This window comes from Eptesicus fuscus, chromosome 13 (genome assembly GCF_027574615.1).
Source record: "Eptesicus fuscus isolate TK198812 chromosome 13, DD_ASM_mEF_20220401, whole genome shotgun sequence".
Classification (NCBI taxonomy): domain Eukaryota; kingdom Metazoa; phylum Chordata; class Mammalia; order Chiroptera; family Vespertilionidae; genus Eptesicus; species Eptesicus fuscus.
In genome coordinates this window covers 84420992-84441737 of record NC_072485.1, presented here as the reverse complement: position 1 = coordinate 84441737, position 20746 = coordinate 84420992, and the positions used below count along the sequence as shown (strand labels likewise).

The 20746-nt window shown below is 66.6% G+C and overlaps 2 protein-coding genes across 9 annotated transcripts in view; one reads left to right on the top strand and one right to left on the bottom strand.

The window, feature by feature from the left end:
• LSP1 (lymphocyte specific protein 1) overlaps nucleotides 1-19525 on the top strand; it is a 33233-nt gene extending 13708 nt beyond the window's left edge. For 2 of the 8 annotated variants that reach the window (XM_054725776.1, XM_054725777.1), the window contains exons 2-12: nucleotides 8383-8520; nucleotides 10146-10268; nucleotides 11036-11122; nucleotides 12024-12204; nucleotides 12498-12605; nucleotides 12824-12867; nucleotides 13030-13111; nucleotides 14754-14888; nucleotides 15159-15236; nucleotides 15388-15515; nucleotides 19084-19525. In XM_054725776.1, the coding sequence (XP_054581751.1) occupies nucleotides 8383-8520; nucleotides 10146-10268; nucleotides 11036-11122; nucleotides 12024-12204; nucleotides 12498-12605; nucleotides 12824-12867; nucleotides 13030-13111; nucleotides 14754-14888; nucleotides 15159-15236; nucleotides 15388-15477 (1066 nt within the window). In that variant the 3' untranslated portion in view covers nucleotides 15478-15515; nucleotides 19084-19525. Of the gene's footprint in view, nucleotides 1-140; nucleotides 185-552; nucleotides 986-8382; nucleotides 8521-10145; nucleotides 10269-10364; nucleotides 10462-11035; nucleotides 11123-12023; nucleotides 12205-12497; nucleotides 12606-12823; nucleotides 12868-13029; nucleotides 13112-14753; nucleotides 14889-15158; nucleotides 15237-15387; nucleotides 15516-19083 lie in introns of those variants that run through there. The other 6 variants (XM_054725780.1, XM_054725779.1, XM_054725778.1 and 3 more) reach the window with 6 other exon arrangements.
• PRR33 (proline rich 33) lies at nucleotides 16108-18349 on the bottom strand. The gene is made up of 2 exons (XM_054725774.1): nucleotides 17039-18349; nucleotides 16108-16885 (listed from the first exon to the last, which is right to left on the bottom strand). Exons 1-2 carry the CDS (start codon nucleotides 18049-18051, stop codon nucleotides 16504-16506), a joined length of 1395 nt encoding a protein of 464 aa, XP_054581749.1. The 5' UTR covers nucleotides 18052-18349; the 3' UTR covers nucleotides 16108-16503.
• Nucleotides 19526-20746: the final 1221 nt, after the last annotated feature.

Genomic DNA, 20746 nt, shown 5'->3' with positions numbered 1-20746 from the left:
GAGGACACACAGACAGGAGGTGGCAGGATGGAGACCGAACGAGGGCCGGTCTGGTGGCAAATCCCTGATGGTCTGTTCTGGCCCGCCCCCTCCTCCCCCCCATCACCAGGGAGCTAGGATGGCTTCAGAGAGAGGCTGGGGGCCAGGCGGGTGCTCAGATGCCGTGTGGAGGCGTCGGCAGAGGGTCTGGCTGCTTTGTGCACTTGGGGGTCGAGGGCTCCCTGGGAGGGCAGAGGCGGAACAGACAGAGAGGCGGCCCGGTGCCGGGTGGGCAGCCAGGTCTGGGTCCCGTGCACGGACCCTGGGGCAGAACCAACGTGGGAAGCGTTTCGGCGGTGACTGTGGGCAGAGCCGCGCGTGGGGCCTCGGGGTGTGCGGTGGGTCCGGGCACTGGGCAGGCGGAACGGGGAGAGGGATGGAGAGGCTCCAGCCGGTGCCAGCCACCAGTCGCGTGTCAGGGAACGTGCCAAGGCCTGGCCTCGTGAGCGCTCGAGAGCCGTGCCAGGCAGTCCCAGCCGGCTCCGCAGCGCCCGGCTCTCCTGGAGGCTGGGCTGGACTTGGAGGTGCGGCCGGGGCTGCCGGGCCGTCGGGGGGCCGTGCGGTCAGCCCCCAGTCCAGTCCCGGGAGGTCGGGCCGAGCCACGCTGGGCGTGGGTGTCCGGGGGGCAGGGGTGACGTCTGGTGCGCAGGATGCTGAGCGCAGGGGCGGGGCGCCTGGGAGGTCTCGGGCTGCGTGGCACTTGGCCCCGGCCCTGCAGCGCGTGGTCAGTGACACGGAGGGGCTGGAGAGACCTGTGCGCAGTGTGGAGGGCGGAGGGAGGGCCGAACGCCGGCCCGGCCATGCACGGCCCTGCCAGATCCTCCAGGCCGGAGGACCCGGAGGTGGGGAGGCCCTGACCTCCGACCCCAAGCCCGGCCGGGTGGCTGGTCAGGGCAGACGGGGGCTGAGGTGTGGAAGAGGCTGACCACGGAGCACGTCGGGAGAGGTAGGACCCCGCCGGAGCGAGGTGACCAGCGCTTGGCTGCACCCTGGGCCCTGCTCTGGGCAGAGGTGGGCGGTCCTGGCCCAGCCTCCGAGGCCCCCTCTGAGGGGCAGCGTGGGGTGGAGGGGCGGGAGGGAGGCCCGAGGGCCCATTTCCAGTCTCCGCAGGGTCTTCATGGGTCCAGAGCTCTCCTCGGGGACCCACGTTGTAAAGAAAGGCCTGCGAGTGGGCAAAGAGCCTCTGAGGAAGGTTTCGGGGTCACAGACCCCTAAGGCTGGACCTGCTCGTGGCCACCTGGGTGGCGGCTGCTCCGGCGCGGGACTCTTCCCTCCGGGCTGTTTGGGTGGATGGCGGGGGTCCGCTGGCCACCGGGAGGCCTTTGGGCTGTGGTGGGGGGGGGGCTAGGCAGGCTCAGGCAGCGGTCACCCCAACAGGATTTCAGAGCCTGGTCCCCAGGACCCACGTGGGTCCCAAGGAGGCCGCCCCGCCACAGGAGTGGGGGGAGGTTTCAGCAGGACCAAAGGCCAGGTGCATTGTGGGGGCTCAGGGGACGGCCACCTGGGAGTGTCCGGGATGAGGTCTTACTTGTCCCCGAGGGCAGCTCACGGGGCGGTGGACAGGACGTGGGCAAGCGGGATGCATAGAAGCAGGTGCCCCCCGACACCACTGCCTCCCCAGGGCGCCCCCGTGGGAGGTGCAGGGGCTGCGGGTCGCAGGGGCTTCCAGCCTGGGCTCTGGGGAACACGGGGAGAGGGGCTGGGCGAGGGTTCCTTTCGGTGTCCCCGGCCGCGGCCCCTCAGAATGCCTCCCAGATGCCTGAACGCTGATCTGCTGCCACTTCCTGTCCACATCAGGTCCCCTGTCCCCGCAGACGGGTCACAGCCCCAGGTCCTGCAGAGAGGACTCCCTGCCAGCGACTCCCTCCGCAAACCAAGGCCCAGAGCAGGGCCTCCTCCGTGTCCCGGAGTCACCCGAGGGTGTTGGGTGCGGGGGTCAGCGCCCCCCCCCCCGGGTTTTCCTGGCAGACACGACCCTGCAGGGCACGGAGGAAATACCACCCACCCCTGGGTTCCCTGCACCTGGCGGAGAGCGGGAGGGAGGGGCTGCCCAGACGGAGGCCTGGGGAGGAGGGATTTGAGGACCTTAACGAGATTACGGAGCAGGTGGCACATATCGGGTGTCATTGGGGGGAGCAGGGAGCTTGGCCCCGGAGGGGCTGGGGCGGCAGCTCCCACAGAGAGGGTTCAGAAACCAGGAGATGGGTGATGGGGGGCCTTCCCGGACAGAGTGGGGTCGGGAGCCACCATAGGCCGAGGGGGTGAAGGCCCAGGTGAGGCTAAGGCTGGGGCGTGGCCACCCCTCCGTGGTTCTCTCTGGGGGCCGGCCAGGAAAGACTTGCAGAAGGGGGTTCCTTGGCGCTGGTGGCTCTGGGTAGGGCACCCCCCAAACAAGAGGCTCCCAAGGGCTGCCTGCTGGGAAGACGGGGGGTGCTGGGCGGAGGGGCCAGCAGAGCCCCACAGAGACCACCTGGGGTTGATGTCCCTGTTGGTGTGAAGACACCCACAAACAGGTGGCCGAGCCCTCTCCCGGAGGCGCGGCTCCGAGGTCACTCCGCCCCCCTCCCCTGGGGGCTGGGAAGGAGCTGATGCCCCTGACCCTCCACTGGGAGGCTCCCCAACAACCAGAGTTGGGGGCCCCTTGCTCTGCAGCCTCTCTCCCACAAGCTTGGGGCTCCCAGAGGCCTGGACGGTGCCCCCGTCACCCCAGCATGGGGCCTGTGACCTGGACGGTGCTCCGGCCAGGGCCCGGCTCTGTGGGGCAGACTGCGCCCGCCGGGCTGTGGCGTGCCATCACTCTGGTTGTGGGGGAGCAGACAGAGGTCCCCTCCAGGGTGCTTCTCAGAGCCTGCCCACCAGGGCCCGGAGGGACGCGGTGTGGGGCATGGCAGGTCTGCCCCTACTGGAGCTCCAGCCTCCTCCTGGCCCAGGCCTCCCCCCCCCCCCCCACTCCCTGGCAGCTGCCGTGGGGAAGCTGGTGTGGGCCTGCCAGGACCGTCTCAGGGTCACCTGGCTGAGGTCAAGGCCCCTCTTTACACACCAGGAGCTAGAGGCCAGGCCTGGGGTCTTATCTGGGAAGGGGTGGGTCAGAGACCCCACAGCCCTGCCACGGCCCAGCTCCTGTCCACCCTGGCCTTTCTGCACCCCTCCCTCCTGGGGTGACCGAGGGATGGCTGGCCTGGCGTGGCCCTGCGGTCCCCTGCACTCAGCCCTCCCTCCACCCCACAACCACTTCATGTCCCCCTCCAATCACCATCCACCCACACCCCTCCCTGCTCAGAGCCTTCCGTGACCCCGAGCCCTCAGCTCAGCGGATCTGCCTAGAATCTTCCCAAATCCTGAGCCTCCCTGGCCCCAGGATCCTGCCCTGCCCTGGGAGTGACTGCAATGGCGGGGGGTGGGGGGGTGTCAGGAGGAGCTAGCAGCTCCCTGGGCCTCACAGGTGGGGACACTGAGGCAGGCCCAGGGGCGGTGGGACCATGACTGTCCAGGAACCCGCTGGGCGGCCTCAACTCGAGGCTGGAGGCGCGTGGCGGGAGCAGAGCCCAGGCGGGAGGAGTGGGCCTGCCCGGGGCTCCAGGCCTTCCCTGTTCCTGGGGACTCACCCCCAGAGCTCTGCCCCTCCTCACCTGCAGTCCCTCCCCACTGACCCTCTCCAGGGGGCCCCCAGGCACCCCTTCTCTGCAAGCCCCAGCTCAACTCTGCGCCTCCCCCAAACCTCCCCCCTCGGGCTCCCCAGGGTGTGGGGGGCGGGCATCTGGGCCTGTCCCTTCCCCTCCTCCTCATCCCTCTGGGCGTCCTTCCAGAACGCTCACCTGTGCGAGCATGCCACCTGCCAGCCAGCTCCACCCCGGGGGGGGGGGACCTCTGCCCATCTCCCCACGGCAGCCCCTCCTGCCTCAGCACCCGGGGGTCTGCGGGCCGCTGGCCTTCCTCCTGTGCTTTAGTTCTCCCCACCTCCCTGGCCACAAACCCCTGCTCAGCTCTCAGACCCGAGTTTCAGGCCACCTTCCCCAGGCGGGGGGGGAGGGGGGGTGCCCAGCAGGGTAGGTACCTGGCCCACGAGGCTGCTGTCACCCAGACAGGGTCGCCTCGCCCAGCCCAGCCTGGCGCGGGCACCCTCAGCAAGGTGCTGCTGGGGGAGGTAGCTGGAGCAGCGCCAGGGGAGTGGGGTGGGTCTCAGCAGCTGCCGCCGTGCCCACGCCCCCTGCCTAGGGCACCTCGAGCTCCTGTGCCCCACCTGCCACCCACCTGCTCCCTCGCTGGCTCAGAGCTCTGCTCCCACCTCCCTCCACCCCCCCCCCCAACCAGCTGCCCCTGCCATGACGAGGGACAGCCAGCCCCCGGGCAGTGCCATGCCCGCAGACCCCTCCCCAGTGGCCTGGGCCAGGACCCTGCATTGCACAACCAGTGAGGGGCACCCCGGGTGGCGGGGCACAGCGCTGCCCTCCCCGTGCTCCCCGAGAGGGCCTGCCCTCCGCTCTGCGCGGTTGAGGTGGTTGCTGCCTCCACCCCCAGAAGCCAGCCCTGAGAAGGCCTCTCAGAGGGTCATTTCCCTCCACTCTGTCCCTTCACGCGTGACCTGTCATGCAGTGTCCACTCCGGTCCCTGGCGTGGGAGACCCCAGGGAGGCTGGGCACAAGTGGGCAGCCCACCTCCTCAGGCCTTCCGGCACCCCCAGCCCATGGTGCCAGGGGCCTTGTGGCCAGGAGGTCCCTGTGGGCCTGAAGGAGAAGTTCCTCTTTGGCGGGTCTAGACTGGCGTCCTCCCTGTGGCCCCCGCCCGCAGCCAAGCCCCAAGCTCTCCCAGGACTCAGCAGACCTTGGCCTCAGAGAGGCAGGGGGCAGCCCACTAGCCGCCTGCAGGGGGCAGAGTCGAGACAGGACCAGGGCCTGAAGCCCCTTGTGGACCCAGCCCTGCGGGCAGGGGAGGAAGGAGAGGGAGGGGGCAGGACAGCTGGGAGGGCCAGGCCTGGCCCAGAACTGGCACCGTCAGCAGTTGGTGGGGACTGGGGGCTGTGGATAAGGAGGGGGGCCGTGCTTTGAGTTGGGGCCCAGTAGGCAATGGACCCGGCCAGCGGGAACAACCCCTGAACTCAGGGACGCCCCTCAGACCGGAGCCTCGAGCCTGAGGGCCTTGGGTCTGTGCAGGCGGGTGGGGCTGGGCCCCGCGGTGGAGCCTGACTGGGAGGGGGGCCAAGCCCACTCCCGCGCCCCCCGGGCTGAACCCTGGGCCTCCAGCACGGAGCCAGCACAGACACAGGAAATCGCCTAATTGCATCTGCTCGGAACAGCAAATCCCTCGCAGCTGCAGCGGCTGAGCTGGGGCCACAGGCGGCCGGCTGTCGCCAGCGTCCTGACAGCTCCGCTGAGCGTGCCAAGGGGTCTGGGCCTCTGGCCGGGGGCGCCTTTCCCAGGCCAGGGGCCCCCACCCCACCCCAAGAGAGCCACCCCCATCTCAGTTCCCAGAACTGGGCCCAGCTGTGGATCAGTGAGGGGCTGAGGTCATGGGAGGGGCCAGGAGGGGCCGCATTACTCACATCCTGGGGCGGAGGGGAGGGGGGAGGAGGCGGAGGGAAGGGGCCCAGCAGGCTCCTTGTCCTTGGGCTGCTGGGTCAGGGGCTGCCGCTGGGGTGGCTTCGCCCAGCGTGGGGCTTTGGGAAGACACGGGGAGACCCCTACCCTGCCCCCTCACTCTGCCCCTCAGGAAGGCCCGGGTCCCATGGAGTGGCAGGAATGGGGTGACCCTTGGAGGGGCCTCAGGGAGGATGTTCCCAGCAAATGAGGCTTGGCCTCTCCCAGGGCCGTTGTCAGGGCGACAGCAGGCAAACAGTAAACAGTGCTGGGACCTGCCACTCTGTGCTCACCTTGTTCCCACGTCTGATCTGCACATGCACGTCTGTGTGTGTGTGTGTGTGTGTGTGTGTGTGTGTGTGTGCGTGTGTACTCAGCGAGGGGGTCCGGGCCCACATGGGAGTGTGGCTCTGTGTCTACGTGGGCCTGTGTGCAGGGCTCATGGAGGACACGTGTGTCTGTGTGGGGTTCATGGAGGACATGTGGGTGTGTGTGGGGCTCATGGAGAACATGTGGGTGTGTGGGGGGCTCATGGAGAACATGTGAGTCTGTGTGGGGTTCATGGAGAACATGTGAGTCTGTGTGGGGTTCATGGAGAACATGTGAGTCTGTGTGGGGTTCATGGAGAACATGTGAGTCTGTGTGGGGTTCATGGAGAACATGTGAGTCTGTGTGGGGTTCATGGAGAACATGTGGGTGTGTGTGGGGTTCATGGAGGACATGTGAGTCTGTGTGGGGTTCATGGAGAACGTGTGTGTCTGTGTGGGGCTCATGGAGAACATGTGGGTGTGTGTGGGGTTCATGGAGAACATGTGAGTCTGTGTGGGGCTCATGGAGAACATGTGAGTCTGTGTGGGGTTCATGGAGAACATGTGTGTCTGTGTGGGGCTCATGGAGAACATGTGAGTCTGTGTAGGATTCATGGAGGACGTGTGGTCTGTGTGGGGCTCATGGAGAACATGTGGTCTGTGTGCGAGGCGGCTCGGCCATGTGTGCTGGGAGCCGAGCACAGGCCTGCTCGGGGCTCTGCGGCCAGGACACATGGCCAGCGGGGTGAGCCCAGACCTGGACACGGCGTGGCCTCTGCGCCCTGCGGGTTCCAGCGCTCAGAGCTGGGTGCACAGGTCTGGGGAGCAGGAGAAGGGCCGTGTGGGTGAGGGCCTTGCACACACCCCACCTGGGCCCCCCACACCCCCAAACAGCACATATTGGCCAAAGCACCGCAACACAAACATACCCGTGGTGCAGCTTGGACCCGGAGCAAGGGGAGCAAAGTGGCCGTCTCACCCCTCCCAGTGTCCTCCTGGGGTGCCCCGAGCCGTCTCAAGATAGCCCCCAGCCAGGGAAGCCCTCCCACCCACCATTTGGAGGGGCTGCTGGTTTGCACGGAGGGGAGGGACCCGGGACCCCAGGTCCCCAACAGCCCCAAGAGCACCCCAGGCTCTGCCTTGCACACAGAAAGGCCTGCAGCCCCCTCCCAGGGCCTGGAGCGGGGGACGGGGAGGGGGGTTGGAGGGCCAGGCGCCATGTGATGGGACCAGGTGTGGGGAATCAGGGGCTCCCTGAGGCCCTGGGGCGGGAGTGTGGGAGGCGGACGGATGGGGGTGCGGAGGCCAGAATCCCACGGCCGCAGGGGGAGTGGGCCCCCGAGCTGAGGCTGTGGAGGGCCTGGCTTTTGTCTGAGAGGCTCCAAGGAGACTTAGGAGAGATTAGATCACGCTGGCGGCGGAGGCCCAGGGGCGGAGGCCCGAAGATAGCGAGCTGAGAGCTGCGGGGTCAGGCAGCGGACACGGGCAGGAGGGGCTGGGACCCCGGGTGTGGGGGGGGGCAGTGCGCCCTGCAGAAGTGGGGATCCAGGGCCCGCCGGGCTGCAGGGGAACAGGGTGGGGGGGCAGGGCCATGCCAGCTGAACACAGGGTCGGGGTCTGCTGGGCCAGGGCAGAGGCGGCGGGTGCTGGACCCTCGGTCCCAGGCCAACCTGGTGTCGCCCTGAGTGAGGGGCAGCTCTTTTGTTCCTGGCGCTGCAGCGGGCCTCAGTCTCCCATCTTTGGAACAACCCAGAGAGACTCAACTCCACGGGGGGCTCAGAGGGGTGGGGCGGTCTTGGTGAGCGGACCCTGCGGGGCCCTGTCTGTGGGGTCAGGCCCAGGCTGGAGACACCGCTTCTCTGGGCCTTGGGCCCTGGCTGGGCCACTTTCTCCCCAGTCAGCGTTCTCCTGGGGAGCAGGAAGGAGCCCCCCCGCCCCCCCCCCGCCGCAGGGTGGTCAAGGGGGCGAGGCAGCTGCCTAGTTGGTTCTGCCCTGCCTGGCCCGGCCCAGCCTGGCAGTGCCCGATTGGCGAGGCCTAAGCCTCCCGACTCAGGTGGGGCAATGGAGGGCTGTCTGGTGGCCAGAGCCAGCTCTCCGAACCTCAGGACCTCTGCCCACATCCTCCCTGCCTGGGGTCAAAGCCACACTGGCCCATACCCGGTTCTGCTCAGGCCCGGGATCCAGGCTGGGTGAAGGGGGCCCTGGGGTTCTCCAGGCTGGACCCCAGGGCCCCTCCACCACCAAGGCCCACACAGATGCCAGATGCCTGCAGAACCCCAGCACCTCCCTCCAGCCGAGGGCACCTTCCCGACCAACTCCCATGGCCTCTGCCTTAAAGATGGGGAAACTGAGGCCTGGGAAGGGCCGGGAACGCCCAGCCCCTCACAGGCAGCCCGGGGGGCCTGCTCGGGGAGGAGATGTGAGCTGTGGGCCGAGGGGTGACCATCTCTCCGTGTCTCCAGGCTCGCCACGCAGTGGAGCCTGGAAGACGAGGAGGAGGCTGCGCGGGAGCGGCGTCGGCGGGAGCGAGACAGGCATCGGAGGGCCCAGGACCAGGATGGAGGCAGCCCAACCCCAGAGCCCCCGGAGCAGGAGAAGCTGTAAGCTGCCCCGCGGCTTGCCTGGCCCTGCACCCCAGCAGAGGGGACTGTGGTCAGGCTCTGCCCTGGGGTCCCTCAGCGATGAGATCGGAGGGGCCCGGCCCGGAGCAGCCGCAGGACTGTGGAGTATTCTGGGTGAGGGGCTTCCCGGCCTCGGTGCCAGCAGAGCCTGCTGGACGCCTGACCGGAGTCACGCACAGCCCCCCTCCCAGGGTGCAAGCTCTGGCCAGCTCGAGTGGTCCCAGCCCTGCTTGGACTGATTCTGACCCCAGCTGCACGGCCCGGGGCCCCCAGCCCCCCGCCCACACTCCCTGCTGCCGATGACTCACACACACCGAGTCCAACTTGGCCGGCCCCGGGCCCAGGAGGCCTCCCCGGCTGGGCTGGGCTGGGCTGTTTTTCCAATATCGCCCCCTTTCCCAGGCCTGTTTTGTTCCATTTTCTCCGAGTCAGCAGCTCTGGGCGGGGTGGGGTCCTGCAGCGGTCACAGCCTCCGGGCCAGGTTCTAGGCAGAGCTGCCAGAGGCTGGGGGCAGGGGGAGCCGACCTGCACCAGGATCCCGGCCTGCAAAGGGGAACGGGGTGCAGAGGCTCCCCCTGCCCCCAGGGAAGGAGCCGGGCAGGGCCCTGGGGCACAGCTAGGAGGGCAGAAGGACACTGGTTACCCACACGCAGAGACACCGGCTGAGGGGGGACACAGCCAAGCCCTCAGAGAGCCCCAGACCAAAGCGGGGGACACAGCCCAGCTCTCAGAGAGCCCCAGACAAAGGGGGGACACAGCCCAGCCCTCAGAGAGCCCCTGACAAAGGGGGGACACAGCCCAACTCTCAGAGAGCCCTTGACCAAAGCGGGGGACACAGCCCAGCTCTCAGAGAGCCCCAGACAAAGGGGGGACACAGCCCAACCCTCAGAGAGCCCCAGACCAAAGCGGGGGACACAGCCCAGCCCTCAGAGAGCCCCTGACCAAAGCGGGGGACACAGCCCAGCCCTCAGAGAGCCCCTGACCAAAGCGGGGGACACAGCCCAGCCCTCAGAGAGCCCCAGACCAAAGCGGGGGACACAGCCCAGCCCTCAGAGAGCCCCAGACCAAAGCGGGGGACACAGCCCAGCCCTCAGAGAGCCCCAGACCAAAGCGGGGGACACAGCCCAGCTCTCAGAGAGCCCCAGACAAAGGGGGGACACAGCCCAACTCTCAGAGAGCCCCAGACCAAAGCGGGGGACACAGCCCAGCTCTCAGAGAGCCCCAGACAAAGTGGGGGACACAGCCCAGCCCTCAGAGAGCCCCAGACCAAAGCGGGGGACACAGCCCAGCTCTCAGAGAGCCCCAGACAAAGTGGGGGACACAGCCCAGCTCTCAGGGAATTGTAAACTCGTGGAGTCGAGACAGCCGTCTTGGGGAACCTGCCTCAATGGGGTGAGGTGCAGCCTTGGCCTCAGGCAGCTCCTGACTGTGGGGGACACAGTCCTGCCCTCGGGGACACTGACGTTGGGCAGACTGGTCCGGCCACGCGGAGCGGCTCCGTGGCACGTGGGTCTGAGTGGGAGGAGGTGCGGGTGGAGGTTGCCTGCCCTGCACCCTGGCCTAGCTCGGCCTCTCTGCTCTCCCTCCCACCCCACTCCCTGCAGGCTGCAGGCCCCGGAGGCCCCAGAACTGGAGGAGGATGAGGGGTTCGGTGACTGGGCACAGAAGTCAGAGCTGCGGCAGCCCCTGCAGGGAGAGAGCCCAGAGGGGGAGCAGGAGGAGGCCAGGCAAGTAGGGGTTAACGCTGGGAGAGAGGCCTCAGGCAGGGCTCTGCAAGCCCCCCAACACATGCCTGAGCCAGAGCCCTCTGCTCCCCTTCCCAGCCAGCCCCCCGAAAAGGCCCCACGACTGGGAGGGGGAAAGGGGGAAAGGGAGGAAGAGAACGAGACGGCAAGGCGGCGGCGAGGGGCCGCGGGAGCGGTGAGGAAATCTCATTCCTGGGCTCCCCAGGGCCCTGGGCCCCATCCAGACCAGCTGCGGCCGGCGGTGTTGCCACATCAGCACACATCTGCAGCCCACTTACGTAATGGAGGCTCTGGCCCCCGCACCGCCCCTTCCTCCCGCGGGGCTGGCTGGCCTCCATTCCCACGGAGGGGAGCAGGTATTTCCAGATGTGCGGGCCCGCGAGGCGGCCTGGGGGACAAGCTTTCCAGATGTGCAGACGTGTTTGCCGGTTTGAACCGGAGCGGGCGGGGGTGGGGGCCCAGATCCCCGGGGCCCAGGGCTGGGGGCTGTTCCCCGAGCTTGCCCCCCTCCCCAGTTCAGGGTCTGAGCTATTCTCTGAGCTGTGCAGGCTGTGCCCAAGCCCCCCCAACCCCCCCATGTGCTCAGGGTCCCAGTTCTGCTTAGAAGCTCCAATGGGGGGACAGGATCTCCCTTCGCCCGTGTCACCAGACCCCCAGCTCTCCCCGGCCCTCCAAGCAGCCCCGAGCTGTGGCTGAGAACCCTTCGTGGCTCAGCCAGCGCTTCCTACAAGCAGACTCCCTCACCTCAGGAGCCGCCTGCCCAGCGGGGGCCCTGGTCCTGGCTCAGCCTCCTGCCCACCACCCGCTCCAGGCCCCAGGGTTCCCCATCTGCCTCTGTAAGTTGGGGCACATTCTGCATTTCTGAACTGGGGCCGGGGTCTGCAGGGCGGCCACAGCCCGGCTCCTTCCTGCCTGGCCAGCAGCAGGCCAGCGTTCTCAACAGCAGGGGGCACTTCGGCTCTTCCGTAGAACCCCGGGCTCTCCTCCCTGCACCCCCACACCTGCGGCCGCCACACTGCGACTGAATGGGCCCTCTGTGTGCCTGCGGCTGGCTGGACCCCGGCCCACCCTGGGTGGTGGGTCTGGGTCTTGGTTGGCACCAACACCAAGGGGCCTGAAATCATGGAAAATTCGAGAATTTCCCACCTTCTTCTCCAGGTTCAGTCTTGCTCAAATGCAGAGCAATTGGCTGCCAGCAGGCTGCCCCCCCTCGCCGCCCACCCCGTGGCCAGCTCAGTCAGCCCCCCTCCTCAGGGATGCGTCCTAGCTGGGGCCTGCCCTTGCGTGTCCGCCAGCTGTCCAACCCCCAGACCACCCCCAGACCCCACCTCACTCCGTGCAACAGCCTCCTCCCTAAGTCCCACAGGCTACACTCCGAGCAGGGCAGCTTCGGCTGCAGGGGACCGGCCGGCCTAGGCTACAGGGTGGGCGAGGAGAAGCAGGACACGAGGCAGGGTCTGTCCAGAGTCTGAGCCCGGGGGAGCCTCAGCATGGGGTGGCCCTCCGTGGGGCTGTGGCAGTCAGGGCTGTTTCCCAAGGAGCCCAGGGAGAGGGGCTGGCTCTCAGGTCCCTGCACCCCCTTCACCCCAGGGCCTGGGTCTCAGGGATCCTTAGCACTCCACTGGTCTGACCGCCCCCATCTTCCGGATGAGGAAACTGAGCCTGGGAAGTGGGAAGGGCCTGGAACCAAGCCATCAAATGACCGCTGGTCAGCCTGCGTCCCTCTTCCTCCCACAGGCCCTGTGGGCCCCAGGATGGTGATGAGCTGTGTCCAGCCAGAGTCTGCCTGGAGGAGCTGCATCTGAACCCCAACTCCGAGCCCCAGGAGGGGCCGGGGCCGGAGCAGGCAGAGCCTGTGGGCCCAGAGGAGACGGGCCGGGGCAGCCCGGGCCCAGCAGAGGCCGAGGAGGCTGAGGAGGTGATGGCGGTGTCCCTCGGGGTCGGGTTGCGTCTATCTCTGCTGCCTGCTCACTCCGTGGCCTTGTGAGACCAGCCACGGAGAGCCAGCGGTGTGTAGCCCCCACATTCTCGGGGGGGGGGGGGGGCTCGGTGACTCTGCGTGGTCAGTCCTGCTGCAGAGAATTCCAGAACCAAAGCATGTCAGGGCTGGGAAGGACCTGAGGCCCAGGCAGGGGAGAGAGTTGCCCCGACAGGTTCCACGTGGGGCAGGAGGGGTGCAAAGGGGGGCTCATCCAGGTCCCATACGCTCAGATGTTTCGTTTCCAGCACCAGCAGTGTCAGCGGCCCCGGGCGCCCAGCCCCTTGCTCTTGGAGGAGACCACCGAGCCGAGCTCGCCTCCCCTGAGCCCCAGCACCAAAGTAGGTCAAGCTCCAAGGCTGCTGCCTCTCCCTCCTCCCAGCCCCAGAAGCAGCCACATCAGCCAAACAGGGAGCACTCCTGCTCTTTCTCTGCCATCCCCCAGGCCCCTGCCCTCCCCCCGCCCCAACACCCAGCATCCCCAGGAGCACCATCAGGCAGGGGTAGAGGGTAGGCCTTACTCGGCTCCCAAGGCTCATGTCTCTGTCGCCCTGCACAGCTCATCGACAGAACCGAGTCCCTGAGCCGCTCCATCAAGAAGAGGTATGTACCCCGACGGCTTCCCAGGCCGGGACTCGAGGTTCTCCAAGAGAGGTCGAGAGGCGGGGTGGAGATCGGGGGCCTGAGAGAGCTCTCCTAGGGCTCAGGGTAGGGTTGCAAGCCTAGTGAGGGGACACAGGGTGTGACCCTTCTCCTACCCTCCAGCAACAGTGTGAAGAGGTCCCAGCCAGCCCTGCCCATCTCCAAGATTGATGACCGGCTGGAGCAGTACACCCAGGCCATCGAGGTAGGCTCAGCCCTCCTGCTCTGCTGGATCTCCACTCTGTTCATGCAGCTCTCCTCACTCACCCAACAGTCCTCCATCCAACCAACCCCTCCATCCAACCAACACCCCTCCATACAACTAATACCCTTCCATCGAACCAACACCCCTCCATCCAACCAACCCCTCCATCCAACCAACACCCCTGCACCCAACCAACAACCCTCCACCCAACCAACACCCCTTCATCCAACCAACACCCCTCCATCCAACCAACACTCCTGCATCCAACCAACACCTCTCCATCCAACCAACACCCCTCCATCCAACCAACACCCCTCCATCCAACCAACACCCCTCCATCCAACCAACACCCCTCCATCCAACCAACACCCCTCCATCCACCCAACCAACCACCCCTCCATCCAACCAACACCCCTCCATACAACCAACACCCCTCCATCCAACCAACACTCCTGCATCCAACCAACAGCCCTCCATACAACCAACACCCCTGCACCCAACCAACACCCCTGCATCCAACCAACACCCCTCCATCCAACCAACACCCCTCCATCCAACCAACACCCCTCCATCCAACCAACACCCCTCCATCCAACCAACACCCCTCCATCCAACCAACACCCCTCCATCCAACCAACACCCCTCCATCCAACCAACACCCCTGCATCCAACCAACACCCTTCTACCCAACCAACACCCCTCCATCCAACCAATAGCCCTTCATCCAACCAACACCTCTCCATCCAACCAACACCCTTCCATACAACCAAAACCCTTCCATTGAACCAACACCCCTCCATCCAACCAACCCCTCCATTGAACCAACACCCCTTCATCCAACCAACCCCTCCATCCAACCAACACCCCTCCATCCAACCAACCCCTCCATTGAACCAACACCCCTTCATCCAACCAACCTCTCCATCCAACCAACACCCCTCCATCCAACCAACCCCTCCATTGAACCAACACCCCTTCATCCAACCAACCTCTCCATCCAACCAACACCTCCATCCAACCAACACCCCTGCACCCAACCAATAACCCTCTATCCAACCAACACCCCTGTACCCAACCAACACCCCTGCATCCAACCAACACCCTTCCATCCAACCAACACCCCTCCATCCAACCAACACCCCTCCATCCAACCAACACCCCTCCATCCAACCAACACCCCTCCATATAACTAATACCCTTCCATCGAACCAACACCCCTCCATCCAACCAGCACCTCTCCATTCAACCAACACCCCTTCATCCAACCAACACCCCTCCATCCAACCAACACCCCTCCATACAACCAACACCCCTGCATCCAACCAACACCCTTCTACCCAGCCAACACCCCTCCATTCATCCCATGCCCTTCCAGCCCTATGCCATGAACAGTGTGAGGACAGCCCAGGTCTGTCTCATGTCCCACCACGTCACCTGTGCTCTACAAAACAAGGGGACTTCGCAAGTACACTGAATGGAGGAGCACACACCTTTTCAGAGCCCTGCTCCTGCCCTGGGTTGGGAACGCGCCGCTGGGGAAATGCAGAGACACAGAGGATGTCCCCTGCGTGCTCCCTGGGCTCTGCGATGGGTCCCACATGGCTCTCCACTAAAGTGGCATTGGACTCTGTCTCCTCTGTAGACTGCTGGCCGGAACGCCAAGTTAGCTCGCCAGCCCTCCATCGAGTTGCCCAGCATGGCCGTGGCAAGCACCAAGAGCCGGTGGGAGACGGGAGAGGTGCAAGCTCAATCTGCTACCAAGAGCCCCTCTTGCAAGGTAGGACCCCTCCCCGGGCAAGGCCGTCCAGGCTGAGACCACCCAGGTGGCCCTGAGCGTGGACGGTGGCGGGGAGAAGGTGGCTTGGCAGGGTGAAGGCAGAAGGTGCAACCCGCCCTTCCCTGCCTCTCCCGGGCTCTCGGCCCTCCTGCGGGAAGCAAGCAGGCAGGCCTGGCCTGGCCAGGTAAGGCCAGGCAGGAGAGAAGGGCCCAGGGCTTCGGCCCCCAGTCGGCTGTCTGCAGTGGTGATGTGTCCTCCTTCTGCCCCCAGGACATTGTGGCTGGAGACATGAGCAAGAAAAGCCTCTGGGAGCAGGAAGGAGGCTCCAAGACCTCGTCGACCATTAAGGTAGAGTCCGTATGTCGTGGTGGCGGGGAAAGCGGGTCCGCAGGCGAGAGCCACGAGGGACCATCCTGAGCCCTCGAGGAGGGCTTCCCGGAGGCAGCAGCATCTCCCTTCTGCCGTGCTCACCTTTGCTCTCGGGCTCCTTCCCCGACAGAGCACCCCGTCTGGGAAGAGGTACAAGTTTGTGGCCACCGGACACGGGAAGTATGAGAAGGTGCTGATGGATGAGGGCTCGGGGCCCTAAGCCTTCCCTCTCGTGAGTCAGGGCAGCGGCCGCAGCAGGTGAGTCATGTGTGACGTGGACTGTTCTGGGAACGTGGCGGCGTAGGCAGGGCCTGCTTGTCCGTGTTACAGGGAGCGAAGGTGCCTGTGAGGGCCAAATGCCCAGCCTCAGAACTGGCCAGAACCCAGGCTCCTCTGGGTCTTCCACCCCACCTGGCATCAAACCCCGTGGCCTCGGGCTGCTCGGCCGTTCTCCGAGGGGGGACCTCACACTCCCTCTCGGGACGAGGCCATAAGGGCCCAGCTCGGCTCCCTGGGCAGGTGAGGTGGCCCGGCCGCTGCGAGGCTGGCGTTGTAGAAAACTGGTGGGAGGACGAGACGGCGCCCGGCCAGTCGTGGGCTGAGGGTCTGAAAGGGGCCAGGACCCTGGTCTTGTCCTGTCCCAGCCACGGCCTCCCTGGTGTCCACTGCCCTTCCCACCAGCGGAGCAGTCAGAAAGGTGACCCGCTGCCACGGAGTGACACACTTTTATTTGTGGCCTGGGTCCCAGGATCCACATACAGCACCCATTATGTCCTGGGGTGAGTGGGGCCTCCGCCCCTACCTATTCCCCTCCCCTCCCCTCCTGAGTCCTCTCCGGGGGCTGTGGCTGGAGGCCTCCCCAGGTCCCTCTGTGTCCCTCTCCCATCCACCGCCGTGGGTCGCCCAACCTGTGGCCCTCCTCCCTCACTCCCTGCCTCCCAGGAGACCCGGGCAGGCACTAGGTGCGAGGTCAGCCTGCCCAACTCCTGCCTCACGAGGACTTGGGCCCCTTCCTTCCTACCCTGAGCCCCTGCCCTCCACACATGAAAACCACCTCCTCCCTACCCCCTGCTCCAGCCTCGTCCACTTCCCCCATCCTCGTGCCCCTGTCCCTCCTGACAGCCCTGCCGCCCAGGGCTCCCGCAGCCCCCCGCTGGCCCTTCCCAGGTCCATGCAGCCTCTTCACTGGCTGTGGCCCCTCCGGTCCATCGTGGTCCTAGGCCCAGGGGCCGCCCCGGCCGGCCCTTCACCGGAGCCTCCAGCCAGCCGCCGTGCGGTTGAAGTTCTTGGGCGCGGGGCTGAGCTCCAGGACGGAGTGGATTGTGGGAGGGGGCCGGGTGGCCACCTCCTGCAGCTTCCGGGCATTGAAGCGGGGTCGGCACAGAAAGGGCAGGCGGCCCTGGCTGGGCAGGGCGCACACCCCATCCCCAGGCCCCGCCTGGCTGTTGTGGGACTCGGCCACCGACATGCGGTACAGAACCGCGTCCCACAGCTTGGAGGCCCGGGAGGCAGGGGGCCGGGGCGCCGGGTTCGAGGTGGGCTGGGGCGCCGGGTCCACGGGGGACTGAGGGGCCAAGTCCACGGGAGGTCGGAGGGCCGGGTCGGTGGGAGGCCGGGGGGCCGGGTCGGTGGGAGGCCGGGGGGCCGGGTCGGTGGGAGGCCGGGGGGCCGGGTCGGTGGGAGGCCGGGGGGCCGGGTCGGTGGGAGGCCGGGGGGCCGGGTTGGCGGGTGCCGTCTTCTCCTGCTCCACCCGCTCCGCGCTCCGCTCCAGCCTCAGCAATGGGGCCTCCTCCACCTCCTCCATCAGCTGCTTCTTGAGGCGCATCCACCCACTGAGCCGGGGCTTGGGTGCAACTTTGGGGACAGGGCCGGGGTGGGGGCCTGAGGCCGAGGCGGGGGACCAGGCCCCTTGAGGGCTGGAGACCTGCTGGGCCTCCGCGGCGGGGCCAGCAGTGGGTGGCTCCTCCAGGTGCTCAGCCTCGGGGGCCGCAGGGGCTGGCCTGGCAGGCGAGGGCCCCGGCGAGCGACAGGTGGGTGCTATGGGCACCACCACCCGGGTGTTGGCCTGTCTGGGCCCCGCAGCCAGGAAGCCGGGGGGCGGCCTGGGCACAGGGGGCGCCTCCGGCCAGGGCTTGGCCGCCTGGGCCCCAGTAGGAAGAGGGCGGATGTGGGCGACCGGGACCAGGGGCTGGGCTCCAGGAGGGCAGGGGGCTGTGTCTCGGTCCTGCCCGCCAGACCCCCCATCAGGGGCCATCGGGGGCGGCTCAGGGGCCCCGGCCCCTGGGGAGGGCACCAGCTGGATGTGTACCCGGCTGATGTGGGTGTCCCCCACGGCGGGTGCTGAGACACGGGCAAAGCCGCTGGGTCCCCGGGCCGGGGCCGGGGTTGTGAGCGGGGGCCCCGGGACCGTGAGGGGAGAGGCTCGGCTCCTGTGCGGGGGGAAGCTGAGGGCGAGCGTGGACTTCTGCAGGGGGGATGGCGCACGGTGGGTGACGGGGGCACGGGGGGCGCGGGGCAGGGTGGCCGCCATGTGCGGGGCCTGGGCGGGGTGTGGGGCTGTGGCCTCTTGGTCGTGGCTGGCCTCGCTCACGGGGGACAGGGAGGTGCGGAAAGCCCCTGTGGGGGCTGAGGGCCCGCCCCCGGCCCCCTTTTTCCGGGCCGCCTTCCTCAGAAGCTTCTGCAGGACCAGGTTGTCCTTCCGGGGTTTCGGCAGCAGGGGCGGTGGGGGCGCCGGGGGCCCCTGGAGGCACAGGCCCGCCGCGTCAGGGGGCATCGAGGCAGCAGAGATGAGCATTGTTGCACTCTGGGTGGAGAGGGACAGCCGTCAGTTAGCCCTCTTCACCCCGGCCCCCCTCTGGGGAAGGGGGGACACGGCCCCCGAGTCCGGAAGGACCATCGGGCCCTGCTTCCTAGCCCTGGGCCCCCGCCAGGTGCGCTCTAGGCACGTCTGTCTGCATCAGCAACTCTGTGTGGGCGGCTGTGCCGTCACTCGGGTCAGGAACGAGCCCACAGGGGCCCAGTCGCCGGTGGGTGATGAACGAGGGCTGGAGTGCAGCTGGGGCCGGGAGACCCACCGGCCAGCTCCAAGTGGGGGGCACGTGCTGGGCCGGGCGCCCGTGAGGGCAGGAAGAGCGCCCGCCCGCAAACGCGTGAGGGGCGCCGTGCCGTCGCCGGCCCGACCACAGGCGCGTCCGCTGTGAGCCAGCGGTGAGGGTGGCGGCCAGGGGCTCCGAGCGAGGGGCTGCATCATCAGAGGTCGAGTGGCCTAGAGGTGGGAGCAATTTTCGCTGAGCTATGCTAAACGGATCTTCCCGCAGACCTCCTGGCTGGGGTGGTCCCGGCCAAGCCGCCCGCCCTGGTTTCTGGGCGCCATGTGCTAGCAAGGACGTTGACAAATGGTGTCTGGGCCGAGCCAGAGGCCGCTGGTGCGGGGGAGGAGGGAGGCCTGGGGGCCGCTGGCTCCGCCAGGCAGGAATGGATGGGCCCGGGGAGGGGTCTGCCCAGGGGCTCCATCTGGGCTGCTGTCTGCCTCTGAGAGGCTGGGACCCCAGCAGCCACAGGAGCCCCAGTTCTATGTCTGGGGGGCTGCCAGGCCAGCAGTGATGGGCAGCATTCTCTGGGCCTTGAGTCCGAGCAAGGCCAGGGCTCAAGAGCTCAGCCTCCGGCTAGCAGACCTCTAAGGGGGAGGCAGGACTGGAGCAGGGGCTGCTCCTGGTGGGAGGGATTGTGGGTAGGCCAGGGTGGCCACCGAAGCGGGGCTGGAGGCTGGATGGGGCAGGGTGCCCCCCTGGGACTGCAGCCTAACACCCCCTCGCCTGTGTTTCAGCTGTCCTGAGCCGGGTGCAGGCTGGGGGCTCCCTCCACACTCCCCACCCATGCTCCCGGGGAGTCCAGCCAGATGCCCACCCAGCCCTGCCGAAGAAGCCGCTTCCCATTGCCTGCCTGGCTGCCCACACCCCTCCAGCACCTGCCACTGCCACCACCTCTGTCCCTGGACCTCCGGCCTCTCTCCCCTCCGCTCCCTGACCCACCGGCTCTGCCTCTCACAGCCCGGGAGCAATGGGCTTCTCACTGGTGCTTGGCAAAGGGGACCATCCCCAGAGGCCACACACCCACCAGGAAGGGGTGTCCTGTGCAGAGAGCACACCAGCCAGGGGACATCCCGTCAGGAGCCACCGATGCCTGTGGGACCCTCCGGCCCTGCGTCCCTCCCTGCCTCCTGCTTGCAGCCCCTTCATTTGTGCAATAAAGCTCTTTCTGTCCCCACACGCTGGCCCTGCGCTGCTCACTAACTGGGTGGGGAGGGACACGGGAGCAGGGCTGGCCGGGGGCAAGGGCCACCCCCAACATGGTGGTGGGACCCAGATCTCTGGCCTCTGCATTCAGACACCCAGTCCCGTCCCGTAGCTTCTGGGATTAGACTCTTGGATCTGAGGTGTGTGATGGCCTAAACCCCGGCACATGTGACGGGTGGGGGACAGCTCCCCTCTTCCAGAGTGTCTGTGATGTCTCCCCCTTGACTGGCCTGAGAGAAACTTCATAGCACCCAAAACAGTGTGCCCCTCTGGTCTGTGCACCCCCTGAGGACAAGACCTGCCTTGGGGTCATGCTCCATCCTAGCACCCAGGAGTTGCTCAGTGAAGGTTTGATGTGTGGACAGATGTCTGAATGATGGATGATGGAGGATGGATGGATGGATGGATGGATGGATGGATGGATGGACAGACCTGTGGGTGGCTAGGTGGATGGATGGATGAGTGGATGAATGGATGAATGGATGATGGATGGATGGATGGATGGATGGACAGACAGGCCTGTGGGTGGCTGGGTGGATGGATGGATGGATGGGTGGGTGAGTGGGTGGATATATGGATGGACAGATGGATGATGGATGGATGCATGAAGAGATGGATGAATGGGTGGGTGGATGATGGGTGGATGAATGGGCAGATGGATGGATGATGGATGGATGAGTGGATGGATGGGCCTGTAGAGGAATGAGAGGTAGATGGGCAGGAAATGGTTGTGTGAAGAGTAAATGGGAGAAGGGTTGGAGAGGTGGTCAGATAAACACATGCTGCCCAGAACAGTGGCTGGGTGGCTGGGTGGGTGGGTGGATACATGGGTGGGAAGATGGACATAGATAGATGGATGATGAAAAAGAAGGGAGGGAGATAGACAGTGATCATGGACTTATAAAAATAAGTGGGTGGGTGGGTGAGTGGACACATGTGTGAAGTGGGAGACATGGTGGGGGTCCTCCCTGCTCCCCCGCCTCTCACGGGGCCTGCACTTGGCCTGACTTTGGGCCCTGCGCCCTCCGTGTCCAGGGAGCCCCTTGCAGAGCCGGCGGGACCTTGGCCTGGACCCTGGGTTCTAGGTTGGCTCTGCTCAGAGCCTCCGTTGCTGAAGTCCTCGTGGTCAAAATCTGCCAGCCTCCCAAAAGACAGAGCAAACATGTCGGCTCAGAAGTGTAAAACCCAAGAAAG